This window comes from Necator americanus, chromosome II (assembly GCF_031761385.1).
Source record: "Necator americanus strain Aroian chromosome II, whole genome shotgun sequence".
Classification (NCBI taxonomy): Eukaryota; Metazoa; Nematoda; class Chromadorea; order Rhabditida; family Ancylostomatidae; genus Necator; species Necator americanus.
The window spans coordinates 2965919-2986501 of NC_087372.1; the positions used below are offsets into that span (position 1 = coordinate 2965919).

Consider the following 20583-nt stretch of genomic DNA (forward strand, 5'->3'; position numbering starts at 1 on the left):
GTTTTGTCCTGGCTTTCCCTTCATTTCATTTTTTTTTTACTTCGTTCATTTCTCTCACAGTTACATGTTTCATTTTCTATAGTAGAGCCGAGCCGTCCTTTTCTTCATATCTTCGATTTTCTTCGAACTTTTTCCTACCTTTTTCTCCTATTTTCTACCTCTCATTCTCTCTTCATATCTCTCTCACCCACTCTATCTCTTTCTCACCCAACTTCCTTTGTTCAGCTCAATTTTCTCCCAGTCTCAGTTAATGTAACAATAGATGAAGACTGAAGATCTTTGAGTCGTTTTCTTTCTTCCACGAATTGTTAAAGTGTTGACGAGTAACGTGAATTAAGAACTAATGGAATTTTGGCACGATACGGGACGGCGAGAAGAAATTCTTCTTTGGCGCCGTTGGGCTGAGCTCGACAGCTCGATTAGACCAAAAATGTTTTGTGCGAACAATTAATTCTCGTCGCTTTATACAACGTGCTCTGTAATCGTTTCTAGCATGTTTATGTGGGTTTTAAATGATTTTTGAGTGTTCATGGGGCGTTGTCGACGTCCCACAGGACTTCCTTTGTAATATTTTGCTTCTAACTTCTAGCTGTTCAACATCTCATTCAATCACAGATTCAAAGATAATTTTTTTGGGGCAAAATGTGCAGTAGAAAGAAAAAAAGGACCCACGTTCCGCTTATGACCACAACATTTTAAGAGCTGTGATATTTCATCTTGTCAAGTACTTTCTCCTAGTATTCAATACGAAATCATTTTTGTTAGTAATGTTTCTACTGTTTGTTTATTTGCAAAAAAAGCTGGACTTGGCCAAAAAGATATTGTAGAGATCGGTTGTAATTGGTTTAATTTTTGACTTTCCCTCGAAATATGCTTTTGTCGGGCATTTGCAATATCATTTCCTGATTTAGAAATATACTAAGCTCAATAACTTATGCGAACTCTTTCGAATTTTTGTTCTCGTTTTTCCGTACTCTCGTCGTTTCCGGGTACGGGTATAGGTACATATGCAGCAAAGCAACGAAAGCGACCATTAAGAATTTATGGTCATTGGTTTTTTTCTTCAAACTAGATCAGGATTTTCGCAATCCGTCTATCATTGCTGTCCATTTTTCGTCACATGGAAGATAATTTTTGACACCATACGATGGGAAAACGATAATGTTTGTTGTCTCTTTTTTTTCTTAACTTTCTGAAAAAAAAAGAATCATAGAAAACTTTCTAGCCTCGCTTTTAAAGCGTTTTAGTGTAGGATTTGATGGTTCCTTCTAACAGATCATGAACGTGCCTTCATGAAGCTGAATACAGAGAGTTTTTTTTTCCAGAAGTTCCACTTTTTTTGTTTCCCGAAACTGATTTTAATTCAATGGAGTAGTACCCCATCGTTTAATATCTTCCATCATGGGGAATTTTCCCATTGTAATATTCGTGACATTTTTGGCGAGTGAGGAGAGATTTTTCAATATCCACAGATACATTTAAAATCTGATTATCCTCTTAAAACCAGACGGCTTGCACTAATCGACGACTAGGGCAGTCCCACGTACTAATTGGATTTAGCGTCTATTCTTGTTCATGCGATTCTCTAAAAAAGATCCACGATACCCTATGCGTGGACGAGTGTGGCGAAGTCGGTAAGAGGTTCCGCTACCTGCACGATCGATCGGAGGTTCGAATCCGCCCTAGTGCCCACCAAGTCTTTCACATCTTCGGGGTCGATAAACTGGTACCAGACTTGCCTGGGAGGATAAAAACACTGATTTGACACACTGATTCGGCTAACCCCCTCAAGTCATTGTATAGGCCAGTTACACTTTCCCGAACCTTAAACGATTCTGAATTGAAGTGAACGTAGGGGCGCATCCCGAGCGGATTGATTACCACCAGAAACTTTATCCTTTATCTACCCCAAACCTCTGATCACTATAATTCCGTCGACTTGTACATATACTCACCTTAAATGTGCGGTAAAGGAGTTTTTTTCCTCGTTGTCCCAACTACAGAACTAGCCACCGGATCAAATTAGTACCGATACCGCTTTTTCATCTTCGAAACTCAATTTCAGTTTGTAGAAGTGCTGTTTCAAATGTGCTCCTACTGTTTAGATGAGGTTTGAAGCTTTTTTTCCGGAACAACAAAAAATAACCGATAGTTTCTGGTGTTAACCAATCCGTCCGAGATGCGCCACCTCGTTCACTTCGACTCAGAATCGTTTGAGGTTTACGAGCGTGTAACTGCCCTATACAATGACTTGCGGTGGCTAGCAGATGTCTCAAGTCAGTGTTTTCATCCTCGCAGACGCGTATGGTGCCTCGGACGAATGAAAGGCTTGGCCAGCACTAGGGCGGACTCGAACCTTTGATCGATCGCGCAGTCACAGCAGAACCACTTACCGATGGCGTCACACTTGCCAGCTCGTTTGGAACGATATCGTGGTCTTCTTACTTCCCTTAGCGAAATCCTTGCTCCCCATCAGTGCTCTACCTTCAGAGACTGGTATCTGCCAGCTAACCTGGAATCATTTCTGTAGGTTGTAACGATATTTGTAGCTTTTAACTGTCTTATTCGTAGAAATCCCACGGTTCATTGCAAATTTTTGTCGTTACGCATCTAATGGCACATATATTTCATCATAAACAAACAAGAAAAAGAAAAACAGAATTACAAACATTCGGCCAATAATCAGAGAATCTCAAAATCTTCTAACCATACTTAGCTCATTTACGCTCATCCTCCTCGCATTTCTCCAGGATTCGAACGGTTAGATTTTCTTCTACGCATTAATTATCAACCTGTTCTTATTATTTGCAATTTATTTCATCCGGACGAACATAAAACACGCTCACAAAAGAAGCACTCAAGTAATTTTTTTTTCTGCTTTGGGTGTTCTTAGTAGTGTATCTTGTTAGGTACAATTTAAACTCAAACTCGACTAACCTAAGGCTTCAAATCTTGTGGTTACGGTTGTTTATAGAAGAGAATACTACGCACTACGTGGGATTTGATTTCGTTTTTAGTCATCTCTACAAATCCTTTCACTGCTGTTGAACAAACAACTTTTCCATGACACATATGTATTTCTCAGGAAAAAAAAATTGTTAACGTTCTTTGTAGCTCCATCACTTCTTAGAGAGTCATTTTGAAATGTAGTTACAATGTATAGGATTGTATTTTCTGTTTAACAAGCGTCAATGCTTCAATTTCATTTGTAGTAAGGATTGATGTTCCGAGAGTTTATACACAGAATGTATTTCGTATTTGAGTGCAACTTCTAGGAAAACAGTAGACCTGGGTAAATCCATGACTCCATTTGATTCGTCTTGATGTCTTATTTTTACTTAGATTCAGCCAACTTAGCGCCCTTAGATCCTCATTGTCACGGCACCGTAAAATAAAACTCTAACAATGAACTGCGATAAGTGGTTCCGCTGTCCGCACGACACGATCGGAGGTTCGACTTCGCCCTAGTGCCAACTAAGGGGAATTATGTAAAAATTCGAACAAGTTTATTCTAGCTTTACAAATGAATCCCGATAACCATCAGAAATTGATGGTGAGCAGATAATCGAGTAGGAAGAAAGTAACAAATTTAGCAGAGGATTTAAATACCTGGATAGTGCAGGATTTAATACCACTACACGTGCGGATATCGTTGGGTCCAGATGACATGAAGCCCGGCGCAGTTCCGGTTTAGGCGGCACCAGGTCATCTTGACTCGACTAGCAAGAAATTTATGGATTTTCAGCACATCCTCCCTCTTATCGATAACATCAAAGATTCGAAATCCATCTAATCACGGATGGAGAAACGTTGGACACCACGTAAGAATTTTTAGTCAACTGAAGTATAAACCATAGAGGGTCTGACGTTAATCAATCCGCTTCCGGATGCGCCACCGCGTTCACTTCAATTCAGAATCGTTTGAGGTTTACGAACGTGTAACTGGCCTATACAATGACTTGCGGTGGCTGGCCGATGTACCAAGTCAGTGTTTGTATCCTCGCAGACAACTCTGGTACCAATTTATCCACCCGAAGAGCGATGAAGGGCTTAGTGAGCGCTAGGGCGGATTCGAACCTCCGATCGATCGTGCAGGTAGCGGAACCTCTTACCGACTTCGCCACACTCGTTCAGGTATAGGGTATCGGATCTTTTGATCGCTAGGGCAGATTCGAGCATCTGACCATGCAGCTGAAGCGGAACCTCTTACCGAGTACGCTATACCGTTCCTTTACTTTGACGATTGTCAATTAAAAAAAAGAAGCCCACCCATCATTTCTCATTAGTGTATTTCTGCGCTAGAAAATTGGTGATTATTGGAAGGTGAATATAGAAGAACTCTAATAGGGCGAACTACTACCAGCGTATGCAAAAAATATCGCTTCTTCAAGTATAGTAGAGTCTCTACGACATAAAGTGCGGTGCAGTTGCGTAAGCGCTTGCGCTCGAAGCGATGCGGTGGAGATATCGGTTGGTGTCGAGGTGGGACCATCGATGCACTGCAGCAATGAACGGTAGCAGTAGGGATCCTCACTCGATCACAACCGCTACGCTCCACCGCCGCGCTTCGAGCGCAACCGCTTACACAACTGCATCGAGCTTCATGTGGTTTTAACCCGACTACATACATATACGGTCGTGGTCACGCATTCGGCTATGGTTCCCGGCGAGTTTTTAGTCTTTGACTCATTTTGCGCGCGTTATCGCCTGAAATTGAGCTAATTTCATCCCAATTAGCCATAACTTCAACGAGTAAATATTGACATCGAGCGCTGTTCTGTTTCAGTTGGAACGCACATCGCCTATTATCTCAGATATTTGATGTTATAATTCTGTCGCGACCGAATCAGTACTTGTTAGTGGAGAAAATTCTTCCTCACTCAAGTTTAGATGATACGGTACAAGAATATGCACGAAATGCAGTTGCATCACCTTGATCACCTTGATCACCTTGACTCCCGTTGATCTTCGAACTGGTCTAGCGGGCGCCAGCGATTCTTCCATTTGTCCCGATCGCGTGCCAGAGTCGCGCAGTGGTTCCTTCTTTCGCATGGGACACGAAGAGCATCATATTTTTCTTTGAAGGACTTCGTGAAGAAATCTGACCATCGGGACGGCGGTGTTCCTGTAGTGCGCTTAATATCGCGGGGAACTCAGTCGCTCACGGCTCTGGTCCAACGGTTGTCATTAGAGCGCATCACGTGTCCGGCCCACCTTATTTTACTTTCCTTGGGAAACGCGGCGGCGTCTCTAATCTTCGATCGTATGCAGTTGCATAACTTAGCATTTTCTGGTTTTTACAAGCCTCAATGCTTCAATTTCATTCACAGCATGAGTTGACGTTTCAAAAGCTCTTACTTCAAATGTATTTCATATTTGAGTACAATTTTTTTTAAAAGAAAACAGTAAGTTTGTGCAAATCCACAATTTTATTTGATTTCCTTTCACGTTTATTTCCCGGTTCTTCTTTGATTTGTTCTGTGATCGCACTCGAATTTCTATGACGAGTCCACGTGAATAAAAAGATACGATTACGGTACGAGCCTAGAAATAGTTCTGCTTTCATTTTTCAAAGAAAATTAATTTACATTACATTATTTATTTATTTATTTATTACTTATTAATTATTTATTAATTACAAAGAAGAAAAATACTTATCATATAGTTAGATAAAAAATAGTTATGATATAATTGTGCAGTGCTTCAGGATTTCAAAAAAAATCATGTAGTTATTACAAGACAGGTAAATAAAATGAGTTCTTATTTAGCTAAAGAAATTTTAAGGGAATTATTTAGCAGATTATATTTGAAAATTTCGTATATAGCTGAAATCCTGGTCTGTATAGCGGACGAATGAGCGTAATGGATAATGTCCATGTTTTACAGAATTCACCGAAAAAATAAATGTTGGTGTAGTCAGCACGTTGTAGTCTCGAACATGATTTTTTTAGCGGTATTAGTTGTTTTTGTCTTGTTTTAGCGCTGTTTTTATTTATTTTATTCAATATAACATGTTTATTTTATTATTATTTACATTATGTTTATTTTATTTTGGAAGTTTTTGAAATGAATTGAAAAAAATGGAACATTTTTTTCTTTGAAAATCTTCTATGAAGGTTTTTGAGCTATCCGTTATAAGAAAGGGGATCATGCCAGGTAACGGAACACAAACGTAGTTTAATTTTATATATTATTTTATTTTAGTTTTCAGTTTACACTTCTTTTTTATTTATTTTTTTTCAGCCTGGTTTTTCTGTTGTGTTCTTATTTTCCACTTGTTCTATTAGAAGATCTATAGAAACACATGATGTCCCCACATACTTCGGTCATTTGATATCCATGAACCGGGTTTGGTTTCCCGTCATTCCGTTATCTAAAGAGTTTGGAAACTGGACAAATTGTGGTTGAGACCATATATACATGGATTTCTAGAATATTCTTCTAAAACTAGGCAATCCTGCCCTCTTCCTGCCATCCTCATCGTCCAAATACGGGAAAAATGACTTCCCGATGGTGTCGACAAGTACGGTTCAAGAAAAACCGTTGCCCTCATAAAGTCATGACCCCAGTTCGTTTCCCGATCCTTACGCCAGCCCCTCAACATTTACTTTCCATGCATTTCCTGGAAAAGAACATTCGTTATAACAGTTTTTCTTGGGAATTTTTTCCTCTACTATATTATATTTTTTCTTATCTGTAAAGTTCTGGTTAAAGTTTTCATAGAGACTCTGATGAATAAACATCTCTGGAGTATTGGAAGAGTATCTGATGCATGCATAAAATTCTCTGTACTGGGAATCAAGCTGTTTTTCGTATAAGAATGTAACCATCGAAGCGTAATCCTCTGTCTTTGAATATCTTCGTTAGTTCGGCTCAGCGAACACTCACAAAAGAGGAAAAAAAACGGACTTGTGCTGTTGCAGGTTTTCCACAAAAAGCTTTACAAGTGTATTTCTCTATTTTTGTGTGTATCTTCATTGCAAATTCGCGGTTATGGTCACTTTTTGTGATCCATCGCCGGGTATAGTACGAATTAAATCCTCTAGAGCGTTAATGTATGTTTAGCTGAAGAAGCTGTGAACAACCTCTGATGAATTTTCAATTTTGTTTTCTTCAAATGGGTATGAGATCTATCTCTTAAGTAAAATAGTAAAAAAAATTGATTATGGTCTAATATCCATTATTATTATTATTATTATTATTATTATTATTATTATTATTATTATTATTATTATTATTATTATTATTATTATTATTATTATTATTATTATTATTATTATTATTATTATTATTATTATTATTATTATTATTATTATTATTATTATTATTATTATTATTATTATTATTATTATTATTATTATTATTATTATTATTATTATTATTATTATTATTATTATTATTATTATTATTATTATTATTATTATTATTATTATTATTATTATTATTATTACTATTATTATTATTATTATTATTATTATTATTATTATTATTATTATTGTTATTATTATTATTATTATTATTATTATTATTATTATTATTATTATTAAACGATAAAGGATAAAGTGTCCGGCGTTAATCAATCCGCTTGGGATGCGCCCCCACGTTCACTTCAATTCAGAATCGCTTGAGGTTCACGAACGTGTAACTGGCCTATAAAATGGCTTGCGGAGGCTAGCCGATGTGTCACGTCAGTGTTTTTATCCTCCCAGACAAGTCTGGGTACCAATTTATCCACGCCGAAGGAATGAAAGGCTTGGTGAGCACTAGGGCGGATTCGAACTCCCCATCGATCGTGGAAGAAGCGGAACCTCTAACCGCTACATCACACCTGCCCCTGTTATTATTATTGTCATTAATTGCAATTATGAAGTGTAATTTGTGAAAAAAATCTGAGTATGAAATTTGAAAAATTGACATAATTGGGGAAAAAAATTCTTATGTCCACACAAACGTTCTGTTCGTTCACATTTTCATATGTGATTGTTCCTTGTTCGGCTAAGGCGAAATCGAGAAGATACGGTCAGAATAAGTGAGCTGCACCGATGACAGCGGTCAAAAGAAGTCAAGAGAGGGAGAAATTCGCAGCACGACATTTTTCATCTATTTATGTATAGAAGTTTTTTTTTTTCATTTTCTCTGTTCCTGCTCTGGTTCTGCTCACGTCGATCGAACTCCGTCGCAGCTTTTTTTTTCTTTTTACTGTCTGAATAATGTTCGTTAAATATTTAGAACATGCTACGTTTTTGTTAACGAATAATTCTTCTTACGAAGGTTGTATTTATGTCCTCCGTAGGGCGTGGTCGAGATACTTGTGATAGTCGGAGCCGGTGCTCCTACTCTCTCACTTTTAGACGGTTCGCAAAGGGACCCTATTCAGTTTCGGACGGTTGGCGATGGGACGCTCTTTATTTTTGAACGGTTGGCGATGGGACGCTCTTTATTTTTGAACGGTTGGCGATGGGACCCTCTTTATTTTTGGACGGTTGGCGAAATTCAAATACGATCCTTGTCATCCTCATCGCTTGCGCTGCACCCTATAAGCTAGACCCCTTCACCTGCTGAGTAGAGTCCGGCTCACCTATGGTAGCCGGGATCATTTTCAGCGCCACCAGCCAATGTACACATGAACGCTATGTGTTTGAAGTATGTTTCCTGTAGAAATATTGCTTCTTGTCTTCTGAGAAAAAAAAAACAAATAAGTAAATAAACATCGACCGTGCGCACACTGATTTTCTACTTTGGGAATCCATATATGATCCTTGTCATCCTCCGTTAATTAGAATCACTCATTAAAACTGTTTTCTCGTATCCTATTTATTTATAGTCGCCTTATTTTTGTGTTCAACTTCAATTTATTGTATCTCTATCTAAGAATAAACACTCTGCAAAGAGGATGGAGCAGTATAAGCGTTCACAATAGTGTTCTCCTCTGTTAAAAAAATTACGGTGCCTTTTATTTTTCTTTTCTTTTATTTGAATTTCTTCTTTTCTTTTTCGCCTCAATGAACATTTGGACACGAGTGAACGAATCTACGAGTTGTTTTGTGGATGAATGAGAAGGAAGCGAATTAGCGAAGAGAAGAATGAATGAATGAACAAATGAATAAATGAGCGGGCAAATTAAAGAGTGAATGGATGAATGATTGAACAGTTGAATGAATGAATGAATGAACTGACAGCTTGTCATGCCTGGATGAATGATATGTAAAGTTTCTATGTTCTTAATAAGCATGTCTCATTTTTCAAGTGGTCTTAACTTTACAGTAACGTACAAAAATCATTATAATTGTATATTTCTAGGCATGATGGGATTACTGTCAACGATACGTGGCAAGAGAGACACACCAGTGATCGGTTCGACCGAAGTGGGTCCTATACCGAATAAGACCAAAAAATTGGTTATACAAGAATGGCCACGGTATGTTTTCGATTGATCAAAAATCTGTTCATCTTTTCTTTTTCTTTTCTAAATTCTCTACTTACAAACAGTAAGTGTTGATTGAATCCCCACTCATTGCCTTTGCGATGATTCATTCGGAGTCGTTTTCGACATATAATTGAAATCAAAATTCGAAAAATGAAATTCTAATTTACTAGCGTATTAATTTCTGATTTCCGGACCCTTTAGTTTTCCTCTCGAGACTGTTGATCATATTTTTTACTCTTACTTTATACGCTGGAATATTTCGATCATTTTTCACAGCTACTTTCTCCCAACCACGAAGAAAACATAGAGCTGAAAAGAAAAAAAGGACTAGAAGAAACCTTTTGTGTATTTATTTACAAGGAATTCAAATCACAGATAAAAGGTGAATATTTAGGAAAAAAAAACGTCAGTAGCAAATAATACTAAAAATATGTAAAAAAAGTTTAGTTGACGTGTGATTTCTCTTTATGAAATTGTAAGAATTCCCTGGACGAACAAACCATTATTACTATGAAATATTTAACTTAAAATAGAACGGAAGTATATTTTTATTTTACAAAAAAAAATTAAAATTAGTGAGGAATTTGCGCTGGATTCTTTTCAATTTTCTACCACTTAAAAGAAAAAATAACAGTAAAGAGTACTGAAAACCATCAAAAAGTGATGTTTGGTTTCGAGTCTTCTTCTTTTTTTCTTTTCTTTTTTTTCAAATTTTAGCTTTTAATGCGTTATTCCGTAAAATGAAACCGTATTCTCTGCTGTAGAATTCTATTTTTTTTGTTTTTTTTTTTCAATTCCACACAATTAATAATGACCTTAATTGATAGTGTTGATTTCCAGATTGCTCGAGCGGCAACCGAATCTTTTCGCCGTAGTATGGAACGCTTCTGCGGCACGCAGTACGTCTATAAAAGTGAGTTTTTCGATTTTTTTTTCTTTCGATGGTTCTAATTGCTAGGAAGCACATCTCATTACAAAACCGCTTGTGAGCAAAAAAAAAACTTCAATCCCCGACGCCGTGACGAAAACGAGAAAAAAAAGAGGCTGGCGCTCGTAATTTGAAGCTACTTAACCGAGCTTTCATAGCGTTTTTTTTTCCAATTAGAGGGATTTTGTGCACTTCTTCGATCTAATTTCTACATAGAAAATTATCTCATTTCGGTATGAATGCACAGAAATTATGATGCAGGTGTACTGTAGGTGCTAGTTTGAGAAGAATGTGGTAGTAAACTGTTGTTGGATAGGAGGCTTTGGAAAACTTGATCAGTGAATGTCCGATTAGTCCCCTCAGGGTTTATTGAATGCTTGTTCTCACCGCAGTTCCCCAGTTCCCACCACAAGGTCATAAATAGGACTTTTTACGTATTCACATCATTTATTACTCTTTAGTACTTACTCTAGGAAACTTTTTACACACTCTATGCGCTTTCTGTGCATATACGAACACATAAATGTGGGAATAAATAGAAAACTGATAAATAAATGGAAGAAAATTAAAGTGAAGATGCTCTTCATTAATTTCTTTGGTTAAACTGCAACCTTTTAAAGTTTGCGTTGGGAAATTCAAACGTTGAAGATTATCGATTGATTGGCAGTACTCGTAAGTGGCAATTCTAGGCCGTTAATTTGACTTCCAAAACCAGAAACGTAGTTCTTCAGAGGCATAGAAGAGAATGTTCTTCTTAGGCGTGAAATTTTGAAGAAATTCCAGAAATAAAATATCGAATATCATTTTGATTATTGATTATTGATGGATAGTGAATAGCAATCGATTAACTTGGTGCTTTCAGAAATCGTTCGGCATAGCCGATAATGAAAGTCCACAAAACAATGAATCGTTTATGAATCTATCAACAACGATCCAGGCGTTTTTCTACAAAATCGTACGTTTATTTACTGATTGATTATTTGATTGATTGATGGATTGATTGATTGATTGGACATACATATTGTAGCGAAGAAAGAGAGTTCTGTGTCCAGCACATTTTATAATTTAACAGTATGGTAAAGGTGTAAACTACAAGTTCTCAAGTAGTTCAAGTAGTAGTTCAAGTAACTCAGCTAAGCTATTAATAAAAGAAGTCGATTATTGATTTGACCCGCTTGATCTAGTTGAAAATCAATGATAAATCAAAAATTCATTTCGTGGACCTACGCAATTTATTTCTAGATCGTCTCCATGCAACTAGACGACGATATGGTTCGAAGCACATGTGAACAGTTAGGCGCACGACATGTCGATTTTATTGCACGTGGATTCAACTCGAATTTTTGGGACATATTTTTGGTGAGTGGAACGCGGGTCCCACAATTCCACAACTTTTACTATTTCCAACGGTAGTAATTCATCAACTTTCTTTCACAATCTTTTCTTTTTCTCCTTTTTTTATCTTCTTCTTTCTTCTTCTTTTTTTTTTGTCTTTTTATCTTTTTTTTAATAATTATTTTTTAACTGAGAATTAAAGGTATCACCCCAGGAATCTGGGGTAGTGCGGGTTTTAGGTGGGTTATGCCTATACGGGGTCGTAGATTACGGGGAGAAGGGTGATTCCGTGAATTTCTTCGTAATTGCTGTAAAAACGGCCCAGGAGATTCGGCTCTGAGCGTTCCGGGGCGCTATTTTTTACAACGAGTTCGATTGGAGCGCGCCAACCTTGTGCGGCGCCGCATCTTCCGGGCCGTCTTTTACGGCAATTAAGAAGAAATGGACGGAATTACCTTCCTCCCCATAATCTACGACCCCATATAGGCCTAACCCCCTGAAACCAGTACCACCTCAGACTCCTGGGGTGATACCTTTTAAGGATAGAATCTGTACAGTTTTTTGCTTGAATAGTTTCCAACGTTCTTCCACACATCTAACACCTTCTAATAAGACTTTTGTTTACATGTTTACCAACTCACCCACCGTAAGCACAAGTCTGCTAGAAGCACTAGACACTATCCCTAGAAGTCAGTCGGCATCTATCATTCCTATGGAACAATTACCAGTTTATTTCTTTTTGGATCAATCGAGGACGATAAGAAAACCACAGTACTGGGACAGGAAATTTATTGATTCATTCCAAAAAAAAAGAAAAAGAAAAGCAGTGAGACAACATTAAAGCTCTTTCTTACCTTTAACTATTGTGATCTACTCCAGCATCACTGTATAGATATAGAGCAGAAGGTATGGATTGAATATGGATTTGTAATTCCGTTAAGAAATTCATATCTTCTATAGCATGAAACTCATGTAAACAGTTGCCCTCGACTGAGCAGCTGCTTGCCGTTTTCCGATTGGTTCACAAGTGATTACCGTATTCCTTTTTAGGTATGCATGGCAGAGGCTATAGATGAAACGTTTTCTAGCTATTTTACTGACAACGCTAAACGAGCAGAGATGACGTTGGCGTGGCAAAGGTACGTTATTGATTTATCGATTGTCCCATTTATTATCTAATTCGGTAGCTGCCACGCTAAAAGTGACACTAAATAAGCAATAAATAAATTTTGCGGTCACGCTTACAACAACAAATCTTTACCATCTAATTGAGGTATTAAATTCCTTTTACTAAACAATTTTTTACTGGTAATTTCTTTAAATCCTTTACATTGTGGTTAGTAAGGTTTCGTTGAGTTATAGAGTAATTCTCATTTTTTTTTCTTTTCTCTGCCTTTTCTCCTTTTTCGCCATCGTTTTTTTTTCTAACGCAGATTTTCAGAGTGTTCAACGTGATCGTGCATCACATGCGGACAGGATATAACGAGAGAAGAAAAGAAAAACTAAAAAATAACGGGAAAATGGAGTTGGAATACTGACTGGGAGGCGGGAGCATCCGCATGTCTACATACTTGTCAAAAGAAATCTCTTCCGCATATACTACATATTGATTGATTTCTGTTGATCTTCTGCGAAGCACTGTATGCGATTTTTCATCCATCTTCTACTATATTTTTTCTTATGTTTCCAAACACAGCAATTTAACTCTAGTCTCAATCATTTCTAAGATCTATCATGCAATCTAACAAAAAATTATATTGAACTAATCCTAAGTACGAATGTTTGCATTGATTTTATTGATTTTATTGACGAGACGAGCCTGGCTGAATGTGCAATGTTTCCGGATTGTTCCTTCTTTTCTTATTTTTTTTATTCTGTTTACTTTTTTGCGAGATAAAATTGTCTGAACTGATGAAAATTTTCGAAAATAACTAAGAAGCCTATTAGGAAAATCCTATTTAAGGTCTTCACGTCATGGATGTATCAAAAATCCATAAAATTCTAATTTGCGTTCTCAGTTGGTGTTGCATGAATGGTAATCACAAAGATCAGAAATCTCGGTGGTTAATGCAGTGTCATCAAAGAACGTCTGCCGAGCGCGGGTATCGAACCGATGACAACACGCTCCACGACGGCGCACCATCGCACTGAACCGTCTGTTCAAGGTTGGTGGCGCTGGAAAAGTGGTAATTCCATTGATCATTGTGATTGTTCTGCTTAGTCGCAATGTAGAAGGACTGTAATCAAATTTTTATTCTTGTGGATATTCCTCTACTTTGACATTTTTTTCTGTCGCTACATCATTTTTGTTTTTAATACAATAACTTTTTATATTTATCCACTGCCAGCTGTACATAAACCGCAAGAACATAAACAGGACAAATTCTCCTTCTTAATTTTCTGATTAAATTTCTTGTTAGCGTAGAATTTTATTTGCTCTAAAAATTTACAACTAAAAAATGGATAATTTTTATTGTAACTGGTTACAAAATGAGAAAGCGCATACCTTTTTCTTCGGAATAGTTGACACTACAGTTCATAGTACGGGTCCTTTAACCAGAAAAAAAAAGAAAAAACACATCCGTTAGCGTGGAATGGTCCTGCGAGTATTGGCGTCTTGCGTGAAGACGCTATCGACACAGAATGACCCGAATACTTCAGTCCGACAATATTGAGCGTAACGAAACACAGCATTTTTACCAATGATTCGACGCTCTCCGTCGCTCTTCCCCTAGGCGCTTTTCCTATTTATGTTGGGTTCTGGAAGTGTACTGGAGAACATCACTTTTTTGTAATATCTGGGTAACTACCGCCATAAAATTGTGCTAATAGTACGAGCAGCAATCAGACTCCTACACGCGATCTCAATAAATAATATTCTTTTAAGCATATTTTACTACATGGTACAGATTTTTCGTGAACCTAGATCAACCTTTCTCTGAAATCCAACAGCTCGTCGTCGCCTCACTGATGAAGTCATTAGTACTCAAAGTGAACGCTTCCTAAATGAAATAAACAATCTATGTATGTAAAATATTTGTGGAATATTTATAGTAAACATATTCATAACAGATCAACTAGTGCAGTTCATAGTTTACGTCTATCACTAGAGCTGCGGCAGTGACGAATGGATGGATTCTGTCTGAACTCGTGCTGTAGATCAGGAAGGCTGGACAGATTCGTATTCGTGGGCGCGGTGAACGCCTCGGTGAAGATGCGAGTAATCGCCTCATCAGGCCACCACGCCGATTACGTGACGTCAATGAAACTCTCTCAACCTCTGCCAATTTTCTTCTGGTTCAAATTTTCCCTCATTTCAACACCTTACCGCAATTGTTTCACTTTTCAATGATTTTTCTCATTTAATTATTCACCGCCTCCTTCCCTACATCGCTATTTCATCACAGTATCAAATAGAAACGTCCGGAAATATTTTAGAAATAGATAGCGTACTTGACATATTGGTGAACTAAACAAAGATGTTGGGATGATTTTTCTCGTTTTTTTTCCTTCTGCTCGCTCTTTGTTTTGTGCAGTGTTTTTGTAATGTTCCTTAACAGAACCTGTTCATATTTTATTTATGTACGTTTCTTACAGGAGACGTAGTACCTCATTTCTGGTCTTTTCCTTAAACGATGACAATTCTCATCCTGTACTTGACCACATTTTAATTAAGAAAAGTGGTGTCTGTAATTGTCTTGTTCGTCGCTCTGCATGACGAACCTGCAAGAATGTTTCCAGAAATTTCCTCAAGAGAATACGCCGAAGCAACAGATAGTTGTAATGTGTCCAGTGCCTGTCATTGCATACATATATCGAAGATATTTAATCGTCATTATCCAGAGAAAAATGTTATTCCTCTGTATCTGATCTACAGAAAGGCTCAGAATGTAAATCTCCACACCAAAGATCCCACTAGTGTCTTAATTCCCTAATTTTCTCCTAAAGCTCCGTTGGCAGACGGCCAAATTTTTATTTGTTTCAAAATCTCGTATGCTGGAAAAAAAGAAAGATATATCCTCCTGAGTTCAGCGAATTTATGCAGTTAACATGAGATTTATTTGATTTTGTATTTTGTATTTTAATTTTGATGGAATTGTACGATTAGGATATGGATGTAGTAGTTATGACAAAAGTAATGTGAAATAGAAACTTCAGCCACGATTAAAATTAACTTAAGACTAATTTTTTTGAAGAAAACTTTGATAGATTAATTAAAAATTTACAACACTCCTATGGATTTTTCTCTTCTCTTTATTCTCCTTAATAACGCTTCTAACGATACTAATAACAACGGACCTCCTATACTTTAGTGCCTCTTCTTACTGGATTCTCTGACATTTTGGATATTTAATTGCTAGATTGTTTGAATTGCTTCAGTCTTTTGACGGGTAAGTATGTCGTTTCGAGGATAAGTGAGCAGTCCTCCCACGATATCTGTTTCCATAATCCAAAATGTTCCCCTTTGATCAATCAGTCTGTCTATTTATTATTATTATTATTATTATTATTATTATTATTATTATTATTATTATTATATCTATATCAAATCAATGATACTTTACAGTACATACACGCTCTGGACTTGGAGGATAGGGAATAGGGAAACATCCTTAATTATTTTAGCCTAGTAAAGCTTGAGCAAAAACATCAGTTTTTGAGGATGATGATTAGATCTTCAATGCTTTTCAAAGCAAAATACATACAATGATGAAATATTCAGATCTCTGGTGAATAAAGTATATATTAGAATTTCTTCGACTTTAACATACCTTTGCCTCATTCAAAGTAAGCCACCTCGTTCTCAACTAAAAGGAATTAACAACAATCCGGACCCCATTATTCTATCAGACAAAATCAGCTGCTATTATCCTATTATTATTATTATTATTATTATTATTATTATTATTATTATTATTATTATTATTATTATTTATTATTATTATTATTACTATTATTATTATTATTATTATTATTATTATTATTATTATTAGTATTATTATTATTATTAGTATTATTATTATTATTATTATTATTATTATTATTATTATTATTATTATTATTATTATTATTATTATTATTATCTTCGGTTGTAAACGTTCTAGCGTAACCTCAAACGATTTTGGATTCAGAATCCAGAATTGAAGTCGAAGGCGTTGCTGCGATGCATCTCTGAAGGGAATGCTTACTTCATGCTTCTTCGTTTAATCTTAGAAGACTATAATTATAGCATAGGTGCTTGGTTTGGCGTAATATCCCGTAATATACGGTAATATACAGTTATATATACGTAGCATACGAGCCTACGGTTCAGCAGTAATGGATTCCGTCTGCTTTTTCGTTCGTTGGAAGTTTTCGCTGAACATAATAGAAAATAATAGAAAGGATAAAGTCACTAGCGGATCAGTTCGACTGGAATGCTCCAACGCGTTTTTTCTGTAATTTGTAATCGCTGAGCTTTCCGGGAACGTGTGTTGGGCTTTAGAATGACTTGCGGGCGACAGTCGTTTATGGAATCAGTGTTTTTATCCTCCCAAATAGGTCTAACACCAGTCTGTCACCCCTCCTAAGGATGACGGGTTTGGTTGCCACCAGGATGATTTTGAACCATCGACCGTGCGGCCACAGCGGACCTCTAACCGCACACTGCGCAACACCCACCACTCAGAAGTAATAATAATAATAATAAAAATAAAAATAATAATAATAATAATAATAATAATAATAATAATAATAGCCAATATACAATAACTTAGAAGAACAAATTGATGTATCAAAGTAGTGTTTTTTTCACCGCGGGAAGTTTTTTTCTTTCTTTTCCAATTTCTTTGCTCTGGGCAGATGAAGAGCTTGGTTACCTGGAGGAAGTTTCGATAATCCATCGACAGACCGTGCAGTTGCAGCCAAATCTTCCAGCAGCTGCGCTACACCCGACATATTTAACTTGTATATTAATTATTTCTTTTTTTTAAATTTTACTTGCTATTATTGTATTTTTTTATATGGGCCCATAATTTAATTTCTACTCCTTATATCATGCATCCCCTACGCATACATAAGTTCCTCAGAAAATTCTCGAAGTGCACTGATATTCCGGCTAGTTAAACGGGTGAAATAGAAACAAATAGATAGAAACGAAGAAATAAACAATGAATTAGTAAAAAAAAAAATAAACAAATGGTTCCAGAAAATGATTTTTCCAGAAAATGATTCGATTTTATCAGGAACAAGATTCTTTTGATTGATCTATGGGAATATCTGATCTTCTTCTCGGCGGCTTCTATCTTCTTCCCACGTGACGTCCCACTGGAGTCCCGTCAGCAAATCCAACTGGATCGCACAGTAGCAGACAAAGAGCAAAAGTCGTCTTCGTCAAGCAATCCCAGACCGCTGCCAATGTCTGCAGCTCTCCTCGTCGGCGATGATCCACAGCTGCAAGCAACCGCGCCAACTCTCCGCCGCCATCTCACACTTCTCGATCTCTCCCTCATCGTCCCGTACGCTTCCAAAGTGCGTGTGTGCGTATGTGTGTGTGTTTGTTGTGTTTCAGTTCACAATCGTCGAAAGACTCACCTCAATCAGCGCTGATCGCTACTCTGGTGATGGTCGCTTGTGATCTGTTCACGGCTGTCTTGACTATTTCAGCTTTTTAACTTTATTACTATTTTTTCTCTTTATTCTTAATTTTTCGGAGCGCGAAAAAATTTTGTTCTTAATTCTTCTTGATTAAATTTCTTAATCCTAATTTTTTAGCTTGCGCGTTTCGCTTAGAGGTGTTTGAAGTGTGCTAATAAGTGTAAGTGTAAGTAGTGCTGATGTCTTAATTTCTTAAAATTAGAATTAAATTAAAATTTTTCTTAATCCTGTAAAAAAAAGGAGCAGCTATCAGCAACGATAACAAAATGTTTACCACTGAAAAAAACTTCCTTCTTCATGGGTTCCTTTCCTCTTTTTTTTCTCCTCCGTTAGTCTTTTTTTTAGCAACACCGAGTCTTTTTTTTTCCTGGATCTGGATGAACTATTAAACTAAACTGATAAGAAACGGGGAAAATACTTACTTATGGTATAATGTATATATTATTCTTTTTGTTTTTTGACGCTGATAGTTCCCAATTCAAATAGATTCTTGAAAGCTCAGAAGGTAAATTAGGAGTGGAACTTTGACAGGTTCACTATAGGATATACGGGAAGTTCTCAGGGAATTTTAAAAAATATTTTTAAAAAAATTCTCAAAGAGATGCTAATTTGTACGAAGCAATTATAAATGTGCCTTATTTTTTTCAAATGAATTTTTTTTTTGAATGGCTATTTAAGTTTTTTGATTTCTTTCCACTATCTTCGACGTTAAAGATGATGTCCAAGCAATTTTAGTTTTAATTTTAATGGACTTTTTTCCCCCATTTAACAAACAGAATTATTACGTCGAAACCTTTTTTTTTCTAAATTTCTTTTCTAAATCTTTCTTCAATTTCTTTTTCTAAATCGATTGAACTCATTTTTATCACTAATTATTTATTTCAATTTTAACACTCATTTATGGTCTTCTATTTTACCTTAGTGTTTTTAGTATGGATAAAATCGGAAAAAAAATTAGGATACAATAATAATTACTTCGTACAAATTAGTATGAAAACATTCAAATTTTTTTTATCCTTGCAAGTTGTTTTTCTAAGCAATTTTAATTTTAATCTTAATGGATTTTTTTCCTATTTAACAAACAGAATTATTACGTTGAAACTTTTTTTTCTAAATTCTCTTTAATTTTCTAAATCTTTCTTTAATTTCTTTTTCAAAATCGATTGGCATCATTTTTACCACCAATTATTTATCGCAATCTTAACTGTAAAATCAGAAAAAAAAATAGGGTACAATAGTAATTACTTCGTACAAATTAGTATAGAAACAAATTTTCAGATTTTTTTATATCCTTGCAAGTTGGTTTTTTTTTTGTTTCTGGCTTTCACTGGCTGAAACAATAACCTTGTGCTGACTGTTGCTAGCACAAGGTTATCGTTTCCTTGTCAGCTGTTAGTGTAGAATGTAATGAAAGAAAAAAAAAACTGAATAATCATAGCATGTGACTTCTGCCTTTTGCTGATATATATATACATTCGATGGACATTCGTCAGTGTTCTCATCTTCCAACGAAGAATATCCTGGAAGGTTTTTTTTTTCGACAAATTCTCTCTTTCTCTTTAACCCTTTTTCTTTTTGAAATCTCAAATTTCGCGCACCTCTATAAATTACGTTGTTTTCTTCAGCATCTCTCGCTTGTTGTTTACGCATTTGCGGAATTACTGGGCTGTTGCGTATGTACGTATGTGCGAGTCCGCCTGAATCGATCGCAAAAACTGCGGAAACGAGAGTCCCGTCGTGTATGTGAGCTGAGCTGAACCCGATGAACTCTGTTATGACCTCTTGAACTGAGCGCTAAGTTAGCCAGACCACATTTCAATCATTGATCATCTCCGAAGAAAAGCTATGAATCTGCTGAAGAAATCAGTATTCTTGAAAGACCTAGAAGAAATGTATAGTTTTTTGTTCTACTTTTTCTTTTCCTCTTTTTTTCGGAAAAAAAAACCGTTTGGACCTAATTTCATAGGGATTTCAGGCGGATACACAAGGATTTCTATACATATGTGTAATCGCATCTTGTAGATTTTAATGACTATGCTATTTTTTCTCTTTTTTTCCTCCTTTTTCTTTCAGAACACGTTCTACTTTTTTCCTTTCCTTTTTTTGTTTTTAAATTTGTTCCGTTATAGTTTTTATATGGAAATATGATCACAGTACGTACAACTATCTCAAGGTTAAAGCATACGACTTTTAAAAAAAACGGCTATTTAGCTAATTCTTATCTTTTTACTCACGTTTTATTTATCATATCAGTGAT

The 20583-nt window shown here is 36.2% G+C and overlaps 1 protein-coding gene across 1 annotated transcript; it reads left to right on the forward strand.

Moving 5' to 3' along the window:
- Positions 1-9302: 9302 nt before the first annotated feature.
- Positions 9303-13228, forward strand: RB195_016713 (uncharacterized protein; the record flags this gene model as incomplete). The annotated part of the gene is made up of 6 exons (XM_013436437.2): positions 9303-9418; positions 10268-10340; positions 11218-11310; positions 11598-11714; positions 12741-12829; positions 13132-13228. 6 exons carry the CDS (start codon positions 9303-9305, stop codon positions 13226-13228), a joined length of 585 nt encoding a protein of 194 aa, XP_013291891.2.
- Positions 13229-20583: the final 7355 nt, after the last annotated feature.